Raw genomic sequence first — 24,785 nt, forward strand, 5'->3', positions numbered from 1 at the left:
CGTACTTGGTTGTTCGGATAGAGGGACGATTCCGTCAGAAACAGAGGCTCCGAAACGGATTTGCTTTTAGCGAATCCGGTTCGGAGCCCTTCCAAACGAGATCGTAATTTGCCCCTTAGTTTTATGGATACTCTGTCACCATTGCAGAGGAGTATCCTTCCTGCTAAGGTATAAATCAGGCTCTACGTCCCTTGCTTCCATCTGCATAGCAAACCATAAAAATGTGTTCCAACTGCTGGTATTTCTGATAAGAAGAGCACAGGACAAAAATCGGATTTCCCCCCAAATTGCTCAAGGTGGGCCGAGGATCCCTCCACAGGATTGCCCAAGCAGACCCAATGGACCCATTCCCTGCCACATGAGCATCTCTTGCTGACACCCGTCTTAGGCACTCTGCTGGAAGCCATCCCACGTCTGTCAATGAGGATGCTCTTGGTGACCCCACCAACAGGTCAAGGCCTCACGTATGTCAAGGGACAGGTCTAGGTCTCGGAAAATAGGCTAGGTTAGCATAATGCCAGGATTAAAAATCAAAAACCAGAATACAAGTTTTACGCAGCTGGACATTGAGGACGGGAAACCCGAATCTACACAATGTAGTAGACATTTCCGCCTCTTCCATGCCTCAGTAATGACTGGCAGGCCAGGAGCTGTGCATAGTGACAGTATAGGAAGTTGAAAAGGGTGCAATACATGTAAACAGCTAAACATCTGCCCATGTACTAGTATGTTTTCAGGTGAATGCATTTTTTTATTGTATATAACTATTTAGAGCTCTAACATTTATAACATCAAATAGCCGGTGTATGTTTACCAATTAAATAAAGGTTTAAGTATAGTAGTTGCAACTTCATTTTTTTACACAGAGGAAAAATATGGATAAATACAGTAAAATGAAAATTAAAAGTATATCAACAGTCTGAAGTTTAAAACAATAAATGCATCAAATACCATCAAAAGAGGAGCCATAATTGTGATGTAACATTAAAGAAACCTTCATCCAAATTACAAATGATTTTATTTTTTTTTATTTATAATGGGAGTTGTTTTTTCCACTTAAATCCCAATTAATTTTGTATCATACCCCCCTTAACAGAGCATGGATCGCCTTTACGTACATCAATGTCTATATTGTGGACGAGCTGGTAGGCGATATCGGTGCAGCTCTGGTTGATGGCATCTTTCGGCATGTATGCATCCGAGTACCAGTCTCGGCTGACCACATGGGAGTAGGCTGCGGCTGGAGAAGCATGCTGGACTCTGGTGGTGGTCACGATGCCGACGGACTTTCCTGTAAGACAAGCAACGGCATACCGGTGGATCTTCAAGCCATGCATTGATCACCTTTTGGGGGGGAAGGCAAGTTCATCATATCTTGATAATGTGTAAATTACTTTATAAAGTCTTGTTTGCTGATCAGAGTGTGCCATAAAATGATCTCTTGAGAAGTGATGCAATAGATTATTAACATTGCAAGATAGCCCTATGATTATAAGTGAAGGGTTTTATTGATGACCTTATATGATCATATTTGGTCAATTTGCAGTCGCCACATAATCAAATGGGGCTTTTGATGAACCAGAGACCCAGTCGCACATGGACATCTGGCAGCAATCACAAAATTGAGGATTAAATTCAAATGCAAGATCCATTATCGTGTGGTTGTGAAGTTTCACTGCCTAGTGGTTGTGATGTGGCAATGGCTGTCTCTTTCACAAATAAGAGCGGTCAACGCAATAGATCTACGCAATGAAATTCTTCATGGTTTTTGCCCCATGAAGGACGTTATGTAATGCCGGCTGCTATCAGATTGTGTTTGAGTCGTGATGTGTACCTACAGACTTTGCCTGTTAACACAACTACAGGCATTATACGTTTCAGATAATTTCACTGCAAATCACCCATAGTGTCCGACTGAGCAAAACGCGGCTGTGAATATCAAAAGGTATCAAAATTATCTTACAATGGGGTGAAAAGGGTTTCCTGTGCCTGGTGTAAATGCTGGTCAACAAAGGTCAGCTGGGGCCCAATCAGTAAAAGTTTATACAGTTCCTGAATTTTGTTCATGGGGGACCCACTGATGCTGATATGACGCTGTGATAACAATATGGGAGGCAGTGATGGGCAGGACAGGATGGTAGACAAGTAAAAAGAAAAAACAGAAGAGATCAGTCCACACAGGTGGAAATAGTCTGACCAAGACTATGGGCGTGGAGCAGGAAAAGTAAAAAGGATAGACAATGAACAAGTAGGGACTTGGGTAGGGATTTGGGTCCAGCGGGAGGGAAAATACATATGTTGCTGCTTCCATGGTCAGGAGGCTCTGTTCACCCGTCTCTGTGCGCGCTCTATAACATTTTGCAGTTTGTAAAGGTGGCTCACAAGCTCAGTGAAGGGTTCATAGTGCTAAAAGAGTTCATAAAAATGCCACTGATAATCGATAGAAAACAGGAAAACTAAATGGAAAATGGGATCTTGTCTAGCTACCTTGAAAACCCGCCCTCTCTGGCGCTTCTGAATCGTTGGTTGGAGGAGCCACGCCCTTGTAAAGGAGTCAACTGATTGGTTGTGATATACATGAGTACGGTGTAATTCCATGGAAAAGTGGGGTGGCTACCATCAAATACACTTGAAAGTTAAAAGCCACGCCCTTTTTGAGGCCGACGACACCACGCCTTCCATACCTGCTTTCTTCGCCCGACGAAGGATTGATTCCACCTCATTGCCGTAGGTGGTGTTACACTGCTTGTAGACAGCTGCTCCGCTCAATCCCAGGGTACCAGCATTGGTCTTTACTCCGCACAGGTAGGCAGTTGCGGTGCCAGCACTGTCTGGAACCTGCCGGTCTATGTTGTACGTCTGGAAGAGAAGGAGGGTTTGCATTTAAAGGCAACAAAATAGATTTCCACATATTAGGGTTAATTGTACCATAGCAAATATCCTTTCCTCTTCTGCTCACCATTGACCATCGGGTGGCCCCAGGTCAAGGTTCTGCCACCACAGCATGCGCATGAATCATGATCTCAGGGTAATTAGCTCTTGAAATTAACAAGGGAGTCTTCATGAATGAGCAAGGTCATGGAGCCATGAACTCCACTGGATGGATGCACTTGGGTGCACTTCCCTCGCGAGCTTGCCAAATATTTTTGCAACGCTGGCCAACTGTCACCAAATGTACTTCTGTTTTGGGATTTCCCTCTCTGACTTCCAGAATCCAAATTTACAAATGTCTATTGCATTACACCTTTACTGATAAACGCAGAATTAAAAACCGGTCCTGTGGCATGATAAAACCAACAAAAGTAAGAACTAAATACTTATGGAATCTATATGGAGAAAATTAAGTAGACTAAGCCAATTGGTGTTCAGTCGACAGTAACCAAGCGGTTCCCCAACAGTGGGCCTGATTCAAAGAACTAACTTAAGACAAAATCCTAAACTTACCACCATTTTGGTATTCACAGAAGGGACTTACTTACTCATTTTGTGTAACTTACACATTTTGTGTAACTTACATATTTTTTTATTTACAGAAGGCACTTACTCATTTTGTGTAACTTACACATTTTGAATGCACTTACTCATTGATGAGTAAGTGCCTTCTGTGAATACCAAAGTGAGTAAGTTACACAAAATGAGAAAGCTACACAAAATGGGTAGGTTAGTGCCTTTTGTGAATACGAAAATGACTAAGTGCCGTTTGTGAATACCAAAATGGTAGTAAGTTTAGGATTTTGTCTTAAGTTAGTTCTATGAATCGGGCTCAGTATACATAGCTGGCAAACCATGGATTTGGCAGGCGGGAGAACTGCTGGTTCATGATGTTCCATCTGCTCCTCAAACCCTAAATAAGGGTCCTAATATTCTGTCTGTGGAGACATCCATACATTTGCGAGTGGAACTATGTCGAAGAAAGTTAAGGCAATTGTATACATTCTAAGTAATGTAAACAATCTTGTACTATCTTCTAACGTCTCCCATTCGGGTACAGTGCACCGCTGCTACTCACCTTAGTCTACACTATATTTATAACAATCCATGCATACAAACAAAGGATCATCCATAAGCAGCCTCTAGGGTTGACTTCCATCGCCTCCAATACCATTCACTGTCCAGTTATCCATCAATGAAGATCAGTAATGGTCATGTTGGCTACAGATGTTCATCCATTGGTTGCCATGTGACCTCCAACCTTCCGAAAGGTACCTTGCACCACTCACCTTGGAGAGAGCCACATAAGGGAATTCGTCCATGGTCATCTGGCTGTCTTCGCCAGGGCCACCCTCGAGCTGGCCCTTATAAATGCGAGCTGCGGAGATGGTGGAGATGCCCATACCTGAAAAGAGAGTAGATAGATCTGCATCACCATCACCGAGGGACATATTAAAGCTAAGCATGAGCGAATTTTGCGGATCTCGCGTTCGCGAATTTTGCGGATTTGCGGATTCGCAATCCGCAAAATCCGCGAATTCCCGCGAATTTGCGGATTTTTTTTTTTTTTGTGTTCGCCCGTGTTTCTGCCAGTTCGCGAGGGTTTTGTACACTTTCGCAAATTGCGAACTTACCTGTCGGGTCGCAAGTTTCGCGAACTTGTTGTTTCTACGTGTCCAGCCTGTTTGGGACACTCTTCTTCATCACTGCCACTCTCTGTCACCACTGCCACTCTCTGACTACTCATGCCACCCTCTGGCCCACCCATGCCACCCTCTGTTTCATCACCACACCCTCTGGTTGTCCAGTGTACATTATTTTCGGCAAAGCAAAGCACACCTTCCCTGCCTCAAGTGACCTGAATTAATTTGGGGCTGATTCATGTGTCACAGAATATTTTTTTAGCTGGCACCTGCTTCCTTAGTGCGCCCTGATTAGTGATCTTTTGCACTTGCTAAGTGCTTTCATTGTTGCAAAATTAGTTACAACACCTGCCCTGCCCCAACTGACAATAATGAATTAGGGGCTGATTAATGGATTTTAACTTCCAGCCTGGCTCCTGCTTGTCTCCCTTAGCTGTAATTCAGGACCTTTGTGGCATATGTGTAACTATTCTGAGGTTCAGAGCAGGGTCACATAATAGTTTCAACTGGCAACTGAACTCTGGAGGGGCCCCTCAGGAAGCACTCCAGGAAATGGCTACTAATGATGAGCCTGAACTTTTGAACCTGGTAAGTAGTTACTTTCAGTTTTGCTAAGATCGTATTTCTGCAATTTTGCACTTATTCGCGGGGCGCGAACTCACGCGAACAGTGCGAGCAGTGCGAGCAAAATCCGCTGCTCGCGGATTTGCGGATTTTGCGGGAAATTCGCAAATCTCGCGGATTGCGGATTTCCCGAAAATCCGCAAAATCCGCGAGCGGAACGGATTTTCCGCCCACGCCTAATTAAAGCCTTTTTGGAGGTAAAAAAGTGAGAATGTGTAAAGAGACATCACCAAGGCAAAGTCAGTGGGATCCGTAAGACGGAAAGCGCACCCGCTCGGAATCAGCCAACTGAGGGTTTTGCACTCTGTATACTGAAATCATGGTAGGTGTAGAAACCCTGTTTCCAAGAGTCTCAGCACTATGGGACTCCCAACGCATCCTGTAGCTCAAGGAGAGAGTAGGTACTACTACTCACTGCTATGATAACCAAATAACTCTGCAAGACTGGAGTAGTTTGGGAGGTAGGAAAGTCCACTACAGACTGCATGTTTAGTTGGAGTGCCTGGCTATATCATGAATTCATGCAGGTTATATATAAAATATAAATTCCTTTAATATTCCTTTGGGGTGAACCCCTACAATTAACCCTTTTTAAATATATATGCTTATTGTCTGCCACATCTGTAAAGCATGCGGAGTTGGGCAAAGCAACACAGTGGCTTACACATCTATCACCATCAGGTAAAACATGACACAGGTAAACCCATATTCCTTGTACTAAACCCACACTTATCCACATAGGTCACTGGAATGTGTGGGTGATTAGTGGTCACACCCACAGGTGTGGGAACACACTGTCCAAATGTGTGTGCTTGGTGGGTGAAATTGGTTCCTGTAAGCCCAGAAAAGTGAGAATCATTTTCAGGTCCATGTGTCAGCTGTTTTGTCCGTCATTCATTCACCCAGCTATTATAAATGTAAAGTACCAAAAAATAAAGAGATCAAAACTCCCGGAGTCTGTCAGCCACATTCCCACAAGCAGCACACACCACCCCAGTGCTTAATTTGAGGCGGTGGTTTCCGGTACTTAGCACTGGACCTTTTTTGTCAACAGAGGGTCTTATGACAGTCTGCCACATGGTGGCGATGTTTGCCTTATTTTCTAAAGAGCAGAACACCTATTGTGTAATACATAAATATATATTAAAATCACTAAAACCTGCCACCCAAAGCTTTAAGAATAGCTTGGACAGCATGCATTAGTCATTTTAACGTATATTTAAAGTTTGAATTGTCACACTTGTATGAATGTGATTGCTAGGAGTGATAGTACTGTATTCGGCAGCGCTAGCGGGGTGGTGCAAGCTGCAGTGGCCTCTTGACAAGAGCCCTGGCACTTTTTTTGTATTTTATTTTTACAAATTAAGCACTGTCTCCAACCATGGATCAGCAGGGTCTCCCATACCCCTGCTTCCCCAACCTACCATCCACTCCGGGAGGCCTTATTTCTAATTATCCTTTCACAGACAGACAGACAGACAGACAGACCTGCTCTTTGCTACTTTTAAAGGTTTTGTGTTTGTTTTTTACTATTCTGTCTAAAATGAAAATATATTTTCAGTTCTAAGTACCTTTTCATGAAGAGGTCACTTCCTTAGCGTGAAAGGAAGCCTATGCCCCATGCATTATTGCTGTTCAGAAAGAAATCCCCTCCTAACAGCGACAAGTCCTCGTCAATTGATACCTACTAAAGGGTGAATCGAAAGGCCTTTCTCTCAATTTAATTTATATGATCAAAGGTGTTGTTTATCATTTTTTGGAGGAGGAGAAGGTGCATTATGAAATCTTAGACACCCAAAAACTTTTTTGAAAAAGCATGGCCTTTAAACTATACACCGACAACAACTCAACCTTACATTAAATCTTTCTACAGAATTTTCGACCTGTATTAAATTCCTAAATCCATTGAACTGACTTCCCCAAAGTATTCGAAGTGAGTTGATTTACTATTCTAACTCAGGTGTGTGCATATTTAGGGAAAATACTTGCGACTGTGGTTTGGCTGGTCAAAATGTTACGAGAGAAATATTTATGCAAAATATACTATATTTTGTGGATTTGTGTTTCTAAAAATCGGGTTTTTGAATTCTGCATTTTCCGATTTTACCGCAAAGGAGGGTCAAATGAAATGGACTTGTGCAATGTTTGTCCTGCCAGTTCTGAAGAGTGGTGCAGAGAAAAATACAAGTTCAGCCCCAATGGACAACAGTGAAACCCAAGGATAATGGGAACCCAGGTGGAGCAGGGCGCGAGCCCGTCTCCACCTGGGCTGTTTCGCGCTAATGAAAACGGCCGCGCTAGGGGCCGGTGTGGGCGATTAGGCAGGGGAGGGATTCGGGCGGCATTTGGTAGGAGGATAGCGGGAGGACAATTGCGGCGGAGGTGCCCGGGGTGTCGTCGTTTTTTCCCGTTGTCCCAACCTCCCTCCCTTACATGTAAAAAAAAAAAAAAAAAAAAAAATCCTAATAGAGTCGCTTGCCACTCTAGGACGGCATTGAAGTTTCCCATTTTTTTCTGTAGTCATTTATGGCGGATTTTTTTGGGAAGGGGGGGTAAGGCAGGAGCGGTCTTACCCACTCCTAGGGGTGGGGGGGGGGGGGGGGGGGGGGGGGGGGAAATGTCTGAACGCCAGGTGGGGAAGGGAGAATTTGGGGTTTACAATGACATGGGGTGTATTATATGAAGTTTTGATTGAATTGTTGGAATAAAGTTTGGGGAAATGCAATTTGTTTCATGATATCATACTGTATATAGCTTTGCGATTGGGTAAACTTCAACTGTCCTAAATAAAGTGGCCTTTTCTGCTATGATGTACATGAGTGGGGCTGTGTTTATTGCGCGATGTGCACTGGTGTAGTAAACAACAGAAAAAATGGCCACCCATCAACAGGGCAAAGGGCAAAGAACCGACCTTAAAGACATGAGCAAGAGGGCATGTGAACTCCATGCTACCTGTTGTGCGGTTTGTACTTTGGCGTGTCCAGTAGGAGCGAGCTGTTATTAAGTGCTTCCCGCTTACACACTGATATGAGAAGTAGGGACTGACCATTGCTGTAGGTGAATCAGTTGCAACAAGTGCTGACAGGGCAGCGAGATATGGTACATACCATTGACCTATGCATTCTAGGAAAAATGTGCAACACAGAGATTGTGCGGCCTCCAGGGGCCTGGGTGAGGTGATAACACACTGCACTCGGGTGTGGATTAATAGCTTTACACAACAACAAATTGTATAACCATATTTTACTAGAGATACTGCACAAAGGTGCAATTTGCTGATAGTAATGTGTGCCTGTTGCATACATATAGAGATTATGCATAACATTGTAGGTAAACAACAGCTTTTTTCTGGTGAGTGTGAAGATTGTCAGCACCCCTCAAGTTTAAAAACAAACCCTAGAGGAGTTAAAAGACTGCAGTCCGTCCTAGGCCATTATAGGAATCTCTGCGTTGTGCTCTACTCCCCTCTCTCACTGTGCTGATTCTCTGCGTGACCCCCCTCCTATATTTTTCATTTTGCTCCCAAAATAGAAAGCAAGGTGTTTTTTTTAAAAATAATTGTTATATTGTTTTTCTACAATAACAAAAAAAGACAAAACAGCAGGGCCGCCGACACATCTTAGCAATGTGAAAGAGAAAGGCGAGGGCTGTCATCGGTCCCACCGCAAGTTTGGCGGGGTACCACCCCCCCCCTCCCCCCTCGCCTGCCCCACCGCATCATCATCCGGGTCAATGGGGAGCAGAGGTCAGGCCGGTTAGAACCGACCTGGCCAGTAGGGGGTTTAAAAGGCCGGGGAGCGCGGGAGTCTGCCTCTTTTACCCGCGCTCCCAGGTCTGCCCCACCCAGCCTCTAGGAGGCTGGGTGGGGCACTCACCATCCCCTAAAGCGGATACTGGTTATTGTATTATAAGATTGTTCATATCGTTTTCTCAATGTACATGGATGACAGGTGTGCCGTATGATTATTTTGTTCCTTAGAACTTTTTCCCGTTTGCAGGTCATCAATCGTCGTATTTATTGCTAATCCTTGGTCAGGTGGTAAGGTCATGACTGGTGAGCAGTAAATTTAAGGTCCTTAGAGGGTGTCGCCATTCTTGAATAGGGACAAGTGGCCTCTTCTAGAACTCCAGGGGGGGTACACATCCGGCTGGCTGGATAGGTGTGGGGGAGTCACGCTTTCTTTAGGCTGGTTGGCCACCCCGCACGGGCACAATGTGGGGGGGGAGGTGGGGAGTACCCTCTTGGTAAACGGGCCCTCTGCTCATGCGCACTTCTACGGGAGGGCGTGGCTAATTGATAAGGATCTGACACCAGTTAGCGACCTTGCCATAGGCCCAAATAGGATACGCAGAAAAGTAATTAATGTATGATTATGGTTCAGATATTAGACTCGGATAGGAAATACCTTGTATTATAAGTATGTTAAGGTTAGCCATCTGATAGCTGTACATATTAATTGTAAGCAAATTTCATGCTACGTTTTATGCGTAAAAATGTGTAAATATTGTTTATCTCAATTTTTATTTGACTTTATATTTTAATAAATACGTCCGGGGGTTGTACGACCCCCACCTCCAAAGAAATCCTCTCTCATGTCCATCTTTAATAAATGTTGATTAAAAACAAGGCGGGAGGGGGATGTTCGGTAGTCCCTGGCCATAATATTTCCTGGTGAAGTAGCATCCATTGGTGTGCTGGCCTCACAGAGTTTCATTAGCAGCACATTTTATCATTATCCAATCGGAGCCTGTGGAATATAGGTTACAGACCTGTGAATGATGGGACGAGATTGGCCAACCACATTTTGTGCGTCTGATGTCATGTTGACGTCTTGTGGGGCATCTGTTCTATCTAGAAACATACGCAGTCGGTGCCAAATGTTTTTAGGCCTGAAGGTGAGAGGCTGCAGCACTGCAAAGACCTGCGCTCTTTTGTTGTGAACTGCCACGCCATGCAAACAGTTGGTTATTGTGGGTATCGCGTCGCCGCGACAATCCATCGCTATTTGCCGTTTAGCTAGAGGAAAGGATCTCGCTGTGAATTTTCTAGCAGTTGCTGGATTAAGCCAAACATATTCCAGCGGGGCAGTCATGGCAGTCATTTTTGATGATATGTGCTTGGGGTACAGAACCACGTCATGCGTGCCACGTCAAATTGTTCAGGGTTGCATCTTATGCATCAGTGTGCGCTATGCGGATACATTTTGTATTGTTTAATTGGGGTGTGGTCAGACATGCCAACATTTCGACTCTACAAAGAGCGGGAATTTGAAAAATAAGTCGGGGGGGGGGGGGGACTCTATTTTCTCCATTAAAGTGCTTTGGAAGGCAGTGAATGGTAACCGGGTGAAAGCTAAAATAAAGACACTTTAGGCTTTAAAAAGTGTGAGTCTCCTGCCTGAATCGCGTCTGTTGGCATGTATGGGTGTGGCATGCCCTGCACCGGAATTTGTAATGGAGCAGCCTATCTCTGTGGTTTATGGACACCTTTCTCGTCTGTTGGCGGCATGAAGTCCAACTTCTCTCCGTGATGGACACCCCTAAGGCAGCTTCCCAGGCCTGCCTCGGTGTATCGCTTATAGCCTCAAGACCACCTCGTTCCATCTGCGGTAAGAGGGATCCCACTGCTCCTCTGGGAATTGGAGCATTTTTTTGCTGACCGAAGGCCTGAGTCAGAAAACAGACTTTATCTCGAAATCTTTACCACGAAATACAATTACCACACACTTTTTTTAAGCCACAAATACTGTTTCTATGCATGTCACTACAGCGCCACAGACGAATCCCTCTCGGCCCCATCTATCCTTTCATTGTGGCCATCCAGATATTCAGACATTCAGTCAAGGTGGAAGGGGACAGAGTTAATTTTGCAGTCTATGGATGCCAAACTAGCCTTGAAAGTCTGCTGGAGAGCTTATCACCTCTCTTTGGACTTGTCTCCCCCAGCCGTCGTCTCAGGTGAGAACGGCCTCCGCTCAGGGGCCGGTTATCTATCAAAAGCAATCTTGCACTGTTTGGGGTCTATCTTCCCAATTCTCTTCTCTACCAGATATAATTCTCTGCAGTGGCAGAGGGAAGCCCACGACTCTGCACCGCAGCGGTGTGGGAAGGATGGTGGGGTCGAATTGGGCAACAAGATCTAATCCTCCCAGGCTCCGGTAATTACATTTTCTAATCAATCTTGCAGTAACGAGGCCCTCATCTGTTGAGCTTCTCCTTTGGTGCCTAAGGCCGTGATCAGCTCATTTCTGGTGCATGGGTCCAGTACCATCCCTCTCCAAAGCTGTGATCCTCAACTGCTTCAGTAGGGCCCCTGTGTGTGGTCACAGGCACCCCAATCTGGGTGTCTCTTCTGTTCGCCCTTCTGGATGGCCAGTGTGTCTTCTGCGCCAGCTCACCAGCTGCCTCGTCACAACTGCGCCCCGAGGCTCGCCCGCGCAATCACAGGGCTGATTCAGCCCAGACAGATCAGGAACATATAAGTCTTTGAGCAACATTTTAAGTTCTGCAAATAACCCAGGGATGATTTTTTTAATGACCGTTTTCAACTGTTTCTGGTGACCCCATATCACACCTAGTGCAGGGGGTCCCCACAGCCCTACATTGTGTGGCGCGATTCCTTTACTTGACAGGGGTTACGACCCATTCACAAACCTCCTCCCGAACACCGAACAAGACTGAAGAAAAAAAAAACACAGTGGAAAGTATCAAACTGTGCCATATTTCACAAGTTTGTTATTTCTAATGTTTCAGTTTATTTACTGGTGTGAAAAATATATTTTTTTAATCCTTATTTTGTAACCTACTAATCGTGTTTGGGGAGCACAAGGCAACAAAGAAATGGAGGGAAGCAAAGGCTGAGCAGTGGGCCACTTAATTCTTCAGTACTGACTGGAGCTATTGATGCTCCTATGTGCCTGGGACTAGTGATGCTCCTAGGTGCCTGGAGCCATTGATGCTCCTAGGTGCCCGGAGCCATTGATGCTCCTAGGTGCCCGGAGCCATTGATGCTCCTAGGTGCTTGGAGCCATTGATGCTCGTAGGTGCCTGGAGCCATTGATGCTCCCAGGTGCCCGGCGCCATTGATGCTCCCAGGTGCCCGGCGCCATTGATGCTCCCAGGTGACCGGAGCCATTGATACTCCCAGGTGCCTGGAGCCAGTGATGCTCCCAGGTGCCTGGAGCCAGTGATGCTCCTAGGTACCGGGAATCATTGATGCTCTAGGTGCCAGGAGCCATTGATGCTCCTGGTACCGGGAATCATTGATGCTCTAGGTGCCAGGAGCCATTGATGCTCCTCTGTGCCTGGAGCCAGTGATGCTCCTATGTGCCTGGAGCCATTGATGCTCCTAGGTGCCTGGAGCCATTGATGCTCCTAGGTGCCTGGAGCCATTGATGCTCCTAGGTGCCTGGAGCCATTGATGCGCCTAGATGCATAGAGCCATTGATGCTCCTAGATGCATAGAGCCATTGATGCACCTAGGTGCCTGGAGCCAGTGATGCTCCCAGGTGCCTGGGGCCATTGATGCTCCCAGGTGCCTGGGGCCATTGATGCTCCCAGGTGCCTGGGGCCATTGATGCTCCTAGATGCATAGAGACATTGATGCTCCTAGGTGCCTGGAGCCATTGATGCTCCTAGGTGCCTGGAGCCATTGATGTTCCTAGGTGCCTGGAGCCATTGATGCTCCTAGGTGCCGGGAGCCAAAGATGCTCCTAGGTGCCGGGATCCATTGATGTTCTTGGGTGCTTGGAGCCACTGAAGCTCCTAGGTGCCTGGGGCCATTAGGTAAATCAGCACTCCAAATATTTGTGATGCTGCTAGCAGGTGCCAAGAGGTTTTGAGAAGCTGGCGTTCGGCATCTGGTCAGTTGGAGGTATCCAGGTGCAAGCTTATAAAGTGCTTTGTGAGTGAGACCCACCATCTCAGATTTTATGCTTTGTTTCATCGATAACCAGATTAAGGACTTCACTGTGGAGGTGATGTGATCTGAGCCCTACACACCACAGATGAGGTTTACAGCACAGTTTGGCTTCTCTATAGCATCCTTGGGGTTTAGGAACGCAGGCAAGTGTACACACTGGTGTAATGGTCAAGTCGTGTTATGACCAGGGTGTGCGTGGCTGCTGTCTAGCTTGATAAATCAACTAGAATACTTCAAACAATAAGCTTTTTTGAACATTTATTTATAGTTCTCATCCTTTTTCAAATTTGAAATAAGAGCAGCTAGCCATTTCAGAAAATCAGACTCTTATATCTGTGAAAATAAACTTGAGAAATAGTATCTACATTTGAGGACTGGACCTAACTTGAATGTGTGATTAAATGAACGCGATAGGTTGAAAGAACGATCTACAAAGTTTGGGATGCATTCTGGCGACGAGTAAAAGACGACTGTAACTGGGTACCTATTTAAACAGATGTTGAAAGCAAAGCGCTTTACGTTTTTTATTTTCAACTGTAAACTCTTTCAGCACGATGCTTCGATTTCACAGATGTCCACATGCGTCTTCTTTTAAAACAAGCATCGATAAGGCCAAATAGGTTCGACCTTTGCATGGTGTATGCATGCTATAACAAAGTATCCATGAACACATAGACCACACGTTCCTGCACATATGTAGAGTAAGAGAGGAATCAGAAAATTGAGTTTGACAACAGTAAGTTACCTACTGCTGATACATGTACGAATTTCCTCTGAATTTCTGGGAGTAAGTTGCACTTACAGCAAAACAACTTTCAAAACTGGGCCATTGCATTTAAAATGTAGTAGAGTTTTTTTATCACTTTTATTGAAAATGTTATCTTTTTCATGCAACACATTTCCAGATAAAGAATTACGTTTCCAGGCTGTTTTCGACTAGTACGCACCCCTCCCCCACTAACTCGCGCCCGTACTTACCATCCCCCAGAAAGAGAATTGCATTCTTGGCCTTGTGCATCCGGGGTATGAGGTTGAGGGCAGAGGTCAGAGTCTCCTTGGCCTTCCTGTTCCAGTAGGCGGGCTCCTTCTCGTAATCTGCAAAAAAGGAAGCATCCGTGAACATCTGCCCTGACGTCACACAGGAGTCGTAGGTTTAAAAGGCATGGCCCATCTGGCACCACTTTAATGAAAGGCACAGACTGTTAGATATGTTCATATAGTGATACTCTGCATCTAAACAAACTTGATAAAATTGGAGACATCGTCTTTTAAACTGAAACAGAATGTCATGTTGAATATTCTGAAAAAATAATGGACCAATCAGAGGACAGGCAATAACATACTTATCTTCAGGGAACAATAAGTGAACTACCTCTCATCTCTCCAATCGTGGTTCTCGCGTGCACTGGAATCATGGTTGCAGTTGGGGCTGAAGGCGCAATTCACAAAACCATTTTCAGCCATAAGCATAGTTCCATGGGCGATAATGTCCTAATTTACGTGTGACAGGTATCCACAGAAAAAAACCTTTGAGGAATCAATACATTTCCTATTGCATCATTGTGTACCACAGCTGAATACATTCTGCAGCTGTAAACCCCACCCAGGGGATAGAAGGTGGGGGGAGTGTAAGGTCAAGGCACCATGCCTTGAGAGTTTGTGATCACCTATAAACTCACAAACTTCTCTCCAAATCTTTTCCACCACTGAAAGAGTGGAAGATTGTATCCCAGCAAACATGTAAATTTGTCTCTTCAAGGTACATAGATGCGAAGTTAGGGTTAGTATATCCGTACTTCGCTTTGTGCACTTACCTTTTGAGATTTTGTCCCTTGGTATTTTACCCTCAATATGAGAGTACCACAATATCCTAGGGTCGATATTCAGGAGCGAGACTTCAGTGAGTAATTGTAAACTTCTGAACCTGAGAAATAGCAACATTTAAAAAAGCAAACCCATGACTCACTCAGTGGTGCATCTGTTATGCCGTGACTAGGCCTGGGCATGAAATTCCAATCCGCTTGCAGAGTTTTCCCCACTCTGCGATGAGTTCTAAAAATCTGCATTCCGGTGAGATTTCTCAATGCAGGCGGTCCCGGATGGCCGCTACCGCTCGCGTTGAGAAACCGTCCGTTCGCATTGAGGAAGCTGCCGCTCGAGTAGAACTTATACTCGAGTGACAGAAAGCAGCAGCGTCCTCTTGCACTGCGCATGGTGCTGTTGGCTCTGATTTTTCAGTGTGGGACAAACACCTGGTGCTTAAAATCAGCACGAACAGCGTGACCTAAAGCACTCTGCTGCTTGTAGAACTCCACGTATCGCGTTTTTTGGTCAGCCCAACCCTAGCTGCAACTCGCTCAGATTTCCAACTGTACCACGACTGCGTTATGGGAATAGGCAAAATTCGCAATCCTGCATGTGCGCGCCGGAATGCTCTTAGTGGCGCAGGTTTGTGAATCGAGACTGCAGTATCTGACTTTGGGTCAATCAATCAATGTGGATTTGTAAAGTTCTGCTCATCACCCGTGAGGGTATCCAGGTGCCGGGTGGCCCTGAACAGAGCCTAAATCAAGCCTCACCGATGAGGAGCTATGCTGGCTGGAGTGGGCCAGAGTGAGGTTGAAATACAGAACACTTGTCTTTGAATAAGTTGTTTAAGTTCGCTGCTTGTGGATTCTTCTGAAACATTGATCATACCCGACATATGAATAAGCGGTAGAGCACTTGCATGTCTAAAACTCTGTTTGTTTCCGTGTGTGTCAGCTGACTTCTTGTTTGGTGTGTTTTGCGCATGTACCCATTCAGAGACTGGTACAAGAAGGAATCTCTTTCCGGGTGGATGGGGCAGGTTTGCCGCAACACTGGATGGGTTGATGGAAGGTGTGTCTCCCAATTTAGACATATTAGGAAACATAATGGCACTTGTGTATTATGCTCCAATAATACCTTTAATGGGTTTTGGTGGCATTATAAACCACAAGGCCAATGGCTACCAGGTTTGTAAATGCATCAGCAGCTGAGATGCCCTTTAAAGGACCCTAATTCTGTCTTGCTAAGGACATTTAAGTGTGAAAATTGGGATTATTTACAGCTACTCTCTGCAGTGCTCAGCTAACAATGAGTCAATCATTTCACACAGGTTATTTAGGTTTTAAAATGTCATGGGTAAAATATAATTAAATCAAAGGGCAATGAGCAACCTTTTATATTTTCTTTGATTTTTTATCTTTTGTTTACTTAAAAGCATTTTTATAGTCAGAAACTGGTGACCATTATCTATTCTCACTCTTGAAAGAAATGTGTGTCTCAGTGAAACACGATAATTACTATGTGTTATGAAAAATAATTCAGGGGCACAGCATCATAATTCATGGGTATGGCATCATCTTTGTGTAAGAAGGGATTGGAAACCACCTCTGTTTGTGAAATAACAATAATCAATCAGGAAATATCAATGTGTAATAAAAATATTTTTGGGTTTGTCTGATGTGATGGAGTTTAGCTTTTGGGGACGCACTGAGGGGGGAACCAAGCAAACTTATAACATTTTAGGACAGGACAACTATTTCCTACTACCCCATGGCGTTGTTATTGGGCTGAGTTTACATGACTACCATCCGCACCCCTCGAAACCAGTATGAGTGTCAAAGAATGTGTACCTTCAAGGCTTTTCCCCTGACTCCAACCCCCAAGTTCCCAACCCATGAGATTTAAAAGCTGTGCACATATAAATAATAAAAGACTTTGAGCACAAACAAGCCCCAGGTGTCTTTGAACTGTACTTTTAATTTAGATGAAAAAGTAGGAACAAACAGTGTTTGTCCATAATCTTCAAGCGCCAACAAGATATTTAAAAAATGAATCTGGCCTTTTGTAATGTAATCTGGTGCTCATGTGAAGCACTTTAGTGCCACTGGGGCAAGTTCATGCTGTGTAAACCGAGGAAAAACAATTTAAAAAACACACACACATTAGTCATTATTTTAGATAACAGTTTGTTGCATGTTTGGAGCTCTCTGTGCACTTTTCTGTTGCTTCCTGAAATGTGGACATCGATTTAAGTATACCACAAAATAAATAAATATAATGACTTCTATTCATTGACTTGACTGCTGTAGGGTAGTGAAAAGCATCATTGTCAACAAAAGGCCTGTTATGCTGTAAACTACTTCGGTCACTAGATGGCGCCCAAAGACTGAAAACGAGACTTCTACCCGGATATTAAAAGCTAGAAAACACGAGGATCTTCAGACAAACCGAATGCCTGCAGAGGGTGCCTGATACTTAACTCTGTGCATGTGACAAAGACGATGACGTAATATGTAGAGGCAGGGGTATAGCACAGTATTTCATCCTTCAAAGGCCGAAAGGCCTACCATGCTGTTGTAACAATCAACAATGTAAGAATTGCACCCATTCTTTAAATCACCATAAGACAATTCATTGTGTATATGTGTGCCATGTAAAATGTCATATGAAAACTTTAGTTCTTTTGCAAATTGTGGACTGGGCCACAGCCAAAGAAAAAAACATTTTGGTAAGCACATTATATCTGTGAAGGTAATTAATGACACTATATCATTTACTCCACCGCAAGCAGTATTAAACCCTCGAGTCTTAGGAAGTTATGCACACCTAGAAGTGATTTGGCAGAGGTACAAACTTTTAACATGATATTTCCAGATATTGAATAAAAGCCTTGCATGGATGCACCCTGCACCTGCTCTCATGCCCCCATCCACCTACATACCTGTTCGTGTGATTTCATAAAATGTCCTAGTTGGGCCTTTGTTCCTCCCACCACAATTTCAATTTACCTGGCCGATGGCGCGTCTGCTGGTGTTCTAAGGACACCTACTAGAATCAGATGTACCTAAAGTTACTAGCTCCTTCCAGGTTATTACAGACAGCTTCCAGTTCAGGACTTTTCTGTGATCAGCTATCCGCTAATGCTTTCTCGGTCTCGAACACTCGTAAAACAAGGATTCGGGTGAAAAGTCCAGTTCTGAAGAGAGTGTGTCCATAATGGCCTGGAATGAGGGGGTCATTCTGGTTGTACCCGGTGACTTGTCCTTTCTCAATAATACTCTCATATCTTCTCTGCAGGCCTTAACAGTGTTTAATTTGTGAAAAGAAATGCCAGGGACCGCATCAGGAGGCAAATGCAGCTTGAAGCACGCATTGCCCCTGCCAGCGATGCCAATGACCGCACCAACACAACTACAAACATCACACTCCAACAAGTGTAACAATTCAGATTATTCCAGGCACTTAAGGTTTAAAAATCGCTTGGGTGGAAGGAATTCGTCATTTTTTATGTTTATTTCGTTAATAAACAACTGTTGCTATGCTCATCCGTATATTAGATGAACAGCACCATCATGTGGCTGCTTTTAATAAGTACCAGCGTTGACAATTAAACGCCAGCATGGGAAACCACTGGTTCAAATTAAGCACTGCTGCCTACACTCTCTCCTATATTACATCACTGACCTCTACACTAGCGCACAATGTCATTTGAATTTACACTTTTTTACACTCCTTGCAAATGATATCTTCATATTCAATGTTTAAGTTGTGCAGTCTGTACCTTCTTCCCTGTATTATATAATTATCCATGTTGTAGTAGGCCTTGACAAAATTATGATAATGCTGGCATCATTCATGTGATTTCATTAATTTCTTGTTACTCGTATTAAGCAAAATTTCCAAAAAGTATGCAACTTTGCATAATTACTCACCATTTGCAGTAACAATAGAACGTGAGCGGGTGTTTGTGGTGCTTTTTTTAGCACTTTTGTCGGGTGAAATGCCTTCTTGCATCAAAAATTGATTCAAGGACACATTTTGCGCTATATTAATGGGCTAAATGAAGGATGCATTTGGTGTAATTACGTGTAATTTTGCTAAAATACCCAAAGGCATATTACATGACTTTCACTATGTTGTACTTATTTTAGCTTGGGCAGTTGTTCAACATCCGTTTCGGCCTGGCCCGTCGTATTTACAAGTGAAAAATAGAAAAATGAATAATGGGGCATAACTTAAAACAGGGCCTACGAATACATAGTCTGTTTAAGATGGGTGCCATAACCAGCAAGTGTTTCTAAGTATTAAAAGATTTACCATAGGGGAAGAGAAAACCTTGTGTGGAGACATCTAGTGGTCAGGCCACACAAGGTGACACATTGTTAATGAAGTTGGAAGGCTCCTTGCACTTGCAATCAATATCATTTAACCCCTCAGCCATGGTTCCCGTGTGCTCATGACGAGCTCAGATCGTCACAGCCCTTAGAACGCTCGCACGCGGGGCTAATTCCCCCGCTGTGCTGAATGTATGTATGTATGTATTGCGACTTATATAGCGCACGTATCACCCGAAGGCATCAAGGCGCTTGCCTTGGGAACCCGTCCTGGCTTTTTCCCTGTGAGATAACCCTTACTGAGCATCCCCAAGGTGAAAGCCAGGCATCCTGCAGCGGGTGGGCCGCCGTAGTGGAGATTAAGCAAGCTATTGCCCAGAGTTGCAGCGTGGGACCCCATGATTAGAGTAGGCACCGAGGCGAGAATTATCGAGTCCGTGGACATTTTTGGGCTCAGGACCCTGCCGCGTCGGCAATTGAACCCTGGTCCCGGGCCAGACCTCTGCATCAGGGTCTGCCGCTCTAATCAGTGAGCCACACTCCTCCACTGAACGTTCTATTAGAACGGGTGTGGTCGTGACGAGCTGAGCTCATCATGAGCACATGAGAACCATGGCACATGACGAGCTAAGCTCGTCATGAGCACCGGGGCGCTCTGCGCGACCCCCGCTCCCCAGCACAGTGGGGAAATCAGCCCGGCAGCAAAGGGGCTAAGACCTGACTTTTCACACACTAGTTAGTTTTCATTTAATTTTCTTTTTCTGACTCCTATTTTCCCTGTAGTGCCAGGATACTCTTCGGAGCAGGTGTGAGCTTTAGAAATCCTTCCATTCATTCATTCATTAATATATATTGCTGAAGGAAATCGGGCCCTGAGAAGCATGGCGCTTGTGATGCAATATACCCACTACCACCTTCGTGATCACACTGTAAGGTGTGAACACAGCATAAATGCACAGATGTCACTCTGACAGAGGTGGTTTCCTCGCAGGTACAGCCTGTTTCCTTGACCCGTCCATATAGCCTTGTAGTTATTTTGGCCCCCACACTGATGCAATCATTTAAAAAAAAGGTTTTAGATGTCCCTACATTATTAGTTCCTGAAGAGACCCCTTACTGTAAAGGGGGTCGAAACGCGTCGACATAACAAAGCAAACCAATCATCAGCCCCTATGATTAAATAAGGAAGCTGTGTTCTCTGTTCATTGTTCTTGATGGTCGACTTTCCTATTGTTGGAAACCAATTGTCTATTTCACAACATGTCACTATTTTAATAGGTTCCATGTTCACTGGGGACACTTTGCACTGTTTTTGTACCTAAAGTGAAGGTCATATATATAAATAACCATTGCAATTACCAAACATTGAGTGGTATATGGTTTTATTCTCCTTTGGACATACATCTGAGCCCCTGTTTTACTGCCATTGTGCTCACGTTCATTTATTATTAACTACTTTATCCACAGGAACCATTTTTTTCCACTGGGCATTTCCCCGGTGTGTCGCTTGAACGCTCTGCCCCTCGTAGGGGGGGCGTGAGCAAGAGGGTGGACCAATGGTTCACCGGAAATGGGAGGGGCTATCTCCTCACCACAACCACTAAGCAACGATTGGCTAAGGCCACGTTGCAAATTGGCCCATCAGGTGGTAGGCTGCGAGGGGCGGCTTGCCTTTGAATCGTCTGTAAGATAACCCACCTTGTTGGCATGTGTTTATGCTAATAAACCTGCAGCTACTTTTCTCCAACAAAAAGTTGTCTTGTCTACTTATTTCTGCGACATGCATGTTGCTGCGAGCGGGCTGGCGAGTGGCCTGATATTGGCACTATGAGTTTCCTATCGCTTCTCATTTCATTTTAAATTGTGGTGTATTGGGCTGGCAGGGCGCGGGCACGGCTGTCAAGGGCTGTTTAGTAATGGCTGCCAGTCCCGCAGAACCATCCGCAGCGGAAGGATGCGGACTCGTTTCATAATCTTGAAAGACGTTTTCTAGCTGCCTATTAGCTCTGAAAATGTGTTTAACACTGGCCCAATCATGTCAGGGCTATTAACTCCAAAATGATGTAAACCCAGGGCTTTAAGTGGGATGACACATCTGAGGGTTCTCCAACAAAGGGGCGTGGCCAATTTAATTAAGGGCGTGGCTTAAAAACATCCAAGCTAAACGTCTGTGCTTTGCATAGGGTGGCTTCAGACTGGTATTTCTTCTGTCATTGCATCAAGATATATAATGCAAGTAACAATACCACTGCAACAAGCCAGGCCTATTGGCTTTGTCAATGGTTGTTAGATACATAAGATAAATAAGCAACAACTACGGCTTTGTTGTATTTAATATTGAAAATGCTTTAGCTCTGAACTGATGCGACTGTGAAAGAACTATAACAAGTCTCTTTAAATTTATGTCAAAGGCAGTGGCGCTGCTGCAGAGTTAAGATTTTTTTTCACCCCGAGGGCAACAATGGAGAGCATGATAGGGCCCCGTCCCAGCACCTGTTTTTTCAGTACTGTAGGTGCTGAGCACCGGCAGGACCCCGCCCACTTAAAGCCCTGTGTAAACATATCGAGCCAGAGTGGTGAACTGGTTGCAAAGCTGCAGTCGCCTCATCTCATGAGTAGGGCTCCCGGTTTTATGGTATTTATTTTTAGGCCATTTCCGTCTGTATTTATCCATATTTATTTTTGGGCCATTTTATCTGTATTTATCCATATTTATTTTGTGTTTCGTACAATAAAGTTGTAAAACCATACATTTCCGTATCTATTTAACTGATAGTAGTGCACTCATACTTTGATGTCTGTCATGTTTTAGCTACTTAAGCTGCCAAATATTACACAATACATACACTGGTAGATATTAGCACTATACCTTAAATATATGTTAATATATTCAGTTATTTAAAGACCTTTCATCCTGTTTTTATTTCCCATACTGTCCATCTGCTCAGCTGCTCGCCTATAATTCATGAAAGAAAGCACGGAGAGTCACTTAAAAGGAGCACAATTTTCTGTATTTATCCACTTTCAAAGATAAATGCAGACAGAAAACACATTGTTTTCTGTCTGTATTTATCTGTAAAAATCTGTAAAAAACGGAAAACAAGGAGCCTTACTCATGAGCTTATTACAGGATCCGAGTGGCTGGCTCTGAAAGTAATCACAAAACTGTATGAACAGTGCCCAGTACACAGACATGGTACTTGTCACAGTGGACGAAAGACCCCTGGGACTGTGAAATTTGACACTACTTTGTGGATTGCTCATTCCATGCATACAAGACACCTTCATTAGTTGAGCACAGGGATATACCAATTAGAGCATGGGTACTCGCAAACATTTTCCCAGAGGCCAAAAAGTTTGGTTTGTGATGTGACCGAGGGCCGCATAGATGCAGGCAGGGTGGCGATCAGGACTTGGCAGTCAGGTGGGTGTAGGGGAAGCTAAATACTTACATCTAGTGGCTGGATTGCACTATGTGAAACCAGAAATCTGGAATTAATCCCAGTCTTCCCACTGAACCAAGCAGTGTGATCTTAGCCAATTCTTTTATTTCAATTTCCCTCTTTTTTCTTTATTATTACATATAAGAGGACCTTGAAATACATGACTTTAGGATGTGAGATGTAAAAACCTTGTCCGGTGTTTGATTTAATAAACTATATTTTAAATGTACAATAGTAACCCAGGCCACCCAGAGTGCCCCAACAACTGACTTGCCTCCTAGTTCATTATTTTCATTGGGGAGGGGGGTTTGAATGAATATTTCTAAATTCGTATTCGACATTATCACTTAAAAAAAACGTGTTTGCACTGGTAATCTTATGTACTATGGTGAAACGGTTCTGGATGTTGATTTAATACAGCTTTTGATTTCTAAAGATAATTTATCATATGTTTACACTTTTGCAGCAAGATGTGTTTAAAAGTGGCGCAGAACCCCCTCATTACTTTCTTACTTTGACTTCAATTAACCTTTAAATAAATACGTGCCCGTTCATTTAACATCTTTTTGACGTTAGTGCTGATTCAAGTAAACAACACCCCCAGTGCTGCTTTTAACCAGGGGCTGCATCTAAAGGTTAGGAGGGCCGCCTGCGGCCCTCGGGCCGTACTTAAATATCACTGAATTAGAGCATCCCTTTAAAGATGGAGGCACATGGTCATCATCTGAACGCACCTCCAGTGCTAGGCTAGGTGGGAACCACCGGACTGGTGGGTGCTCCAGGGGCTAGCCACCAGCTTAGAGCACTCAGACCCAGCCAGATCTTAGTAGATGGGATTGACAAAGCTAATAGGGTTAACAGTGGATTGAGCCCATTGCGGGTGTCTGGTTTCTGCCGCAGCAATCCAGCCACCTAGCTAGCCACCCATCCAACAACTTGTGATTAAGTTATACTGAATACAAGCAAACCTGATTGTAACACTGGCAGAACGTCTCAATGGTACTTACATTCAACGCTGCGCATAAGTCCCAGCTGCCAGATATTCAAGAATGTGCCACAAGAGTTGGACGGCCCAAGAGCACTGGCGTAACACAGGCCCCCGCAGCCCCTGCAGGGCGGGGGGGGGGGGCCCTCAGCACAGTACACTGGCCCGAGAGCTCCTGATTAAATCCAGAGTGGGGGCCCACCATGTACCTTGCAGGGGTGCCTGCTCAAATTTTGTCACGCCACTGCCCAAGAGGGCTCCAAGTTTCCACAATTCCGCTCCCACATCTCATCGTCAACTAATGCTCTGGTGTGAAATGTTTGGCAGACAAGACTAATGAAGGCATTTAGAAGGAGGATGGTAATGGGACAACGTCAAAAAATTGACCTTGATTAGCCGTCTGGCGAGGGTGGTTTTCACGACTGTATAGCCAACTCCGCTTTGTTGGTAGGGAACATGCGGAGTTTGCTCCTTGCACACCCTCAAGTAAACCATAGAGTTACAAGATAGAAAAGTATATGTGGAAGAAGTCCAACACAGTTAAAAGGGCGGGGATCATACGGCGGGAAAGGGTCAGTAGAGTCAAGGTTGGTGGAAAATACTCCTCTCTGTAGCCAACAGATGTGCATGGCTGAAGTAGTCTCACTCATTGACGCCTTTACCATAATCCGTTTAATGGTAGTTAATTATAATCAGTTTAACTGTAGTTAATTATAATCAGTTTAATGGTAGTTGAACAATTCAATATCGTCCTAAACTACAACCCATAAAAATGCACATGTATCTCCATGCAGACCATCAGCTGATAAATCTTTCCATCCAAAAGATTGCACATGGCCCGTTAGAGACATATGTAGCACTACCCTCATAAAACCTGGCACCAGATTCCTCCAAAGTGGTGGCATCCTAAAAGAGCTGAAATTGATATATTCACAGTCAGCAGTAAAAGACAAACAAACTTACTGCCAATCATTCTAGGGAATCACAAAAGGTGAACCATTGCAACCAGCCACTCCTCTATTAAGGAAACTATACAGGCTCCCCATCGCTGTATCTTTAAAACCGGATGACTGATCTTTAAATCGCTGCACGGCA

General features: G+C 44.4%; 1 protein-coding gene across 1 annotated transcript in view; it reads right to left on the reverse strand.

Moving 5' to 3' along the window:
• LOC147684157 (alkaline phosphatase-like) overlaps positions 1-24,785 on the reverse strand; it is a 77,819-nt gene that overhangs the window by 12,931 nt on the left and 40,103 nt on the right. The window contains exons 2-5 of the mRNA XM_086944550.1: positions 14,098-14,214; positions 4,221-4,336; positions 2,685-2,859; positions 1,119-1,291 (exon numbers count right to left, since the gene is read on the reverse strand). Coding sequence (XP_086800676.1) covers positions 1,119-1,291; positions 2,685-2,859; positions 4,221-4,336; positions 14,098-14,214 — 581 coding nt within the window. The remainder of the gene's footprint in view (positions 1-1,118; positions 1,292-2,684; positions 2,860-4,220; positions 4,337-14,097; positions 14,215-24,785) is intronic.

Source organism: Lissotriton vulgaris, chromosome 11 (genome assembly GCF_964263255.1).
Source record: "Lissotriton vulgaris chromosome 11, aLisVul1.2, whole genome shotgun sequence".
NCBI classification, from domain to species: Eukaryota; Metazoa; Chordata; class Amphibia; order Caudata; family Salamandridae; genus Lissotriton; species Lissotriton vulgaris.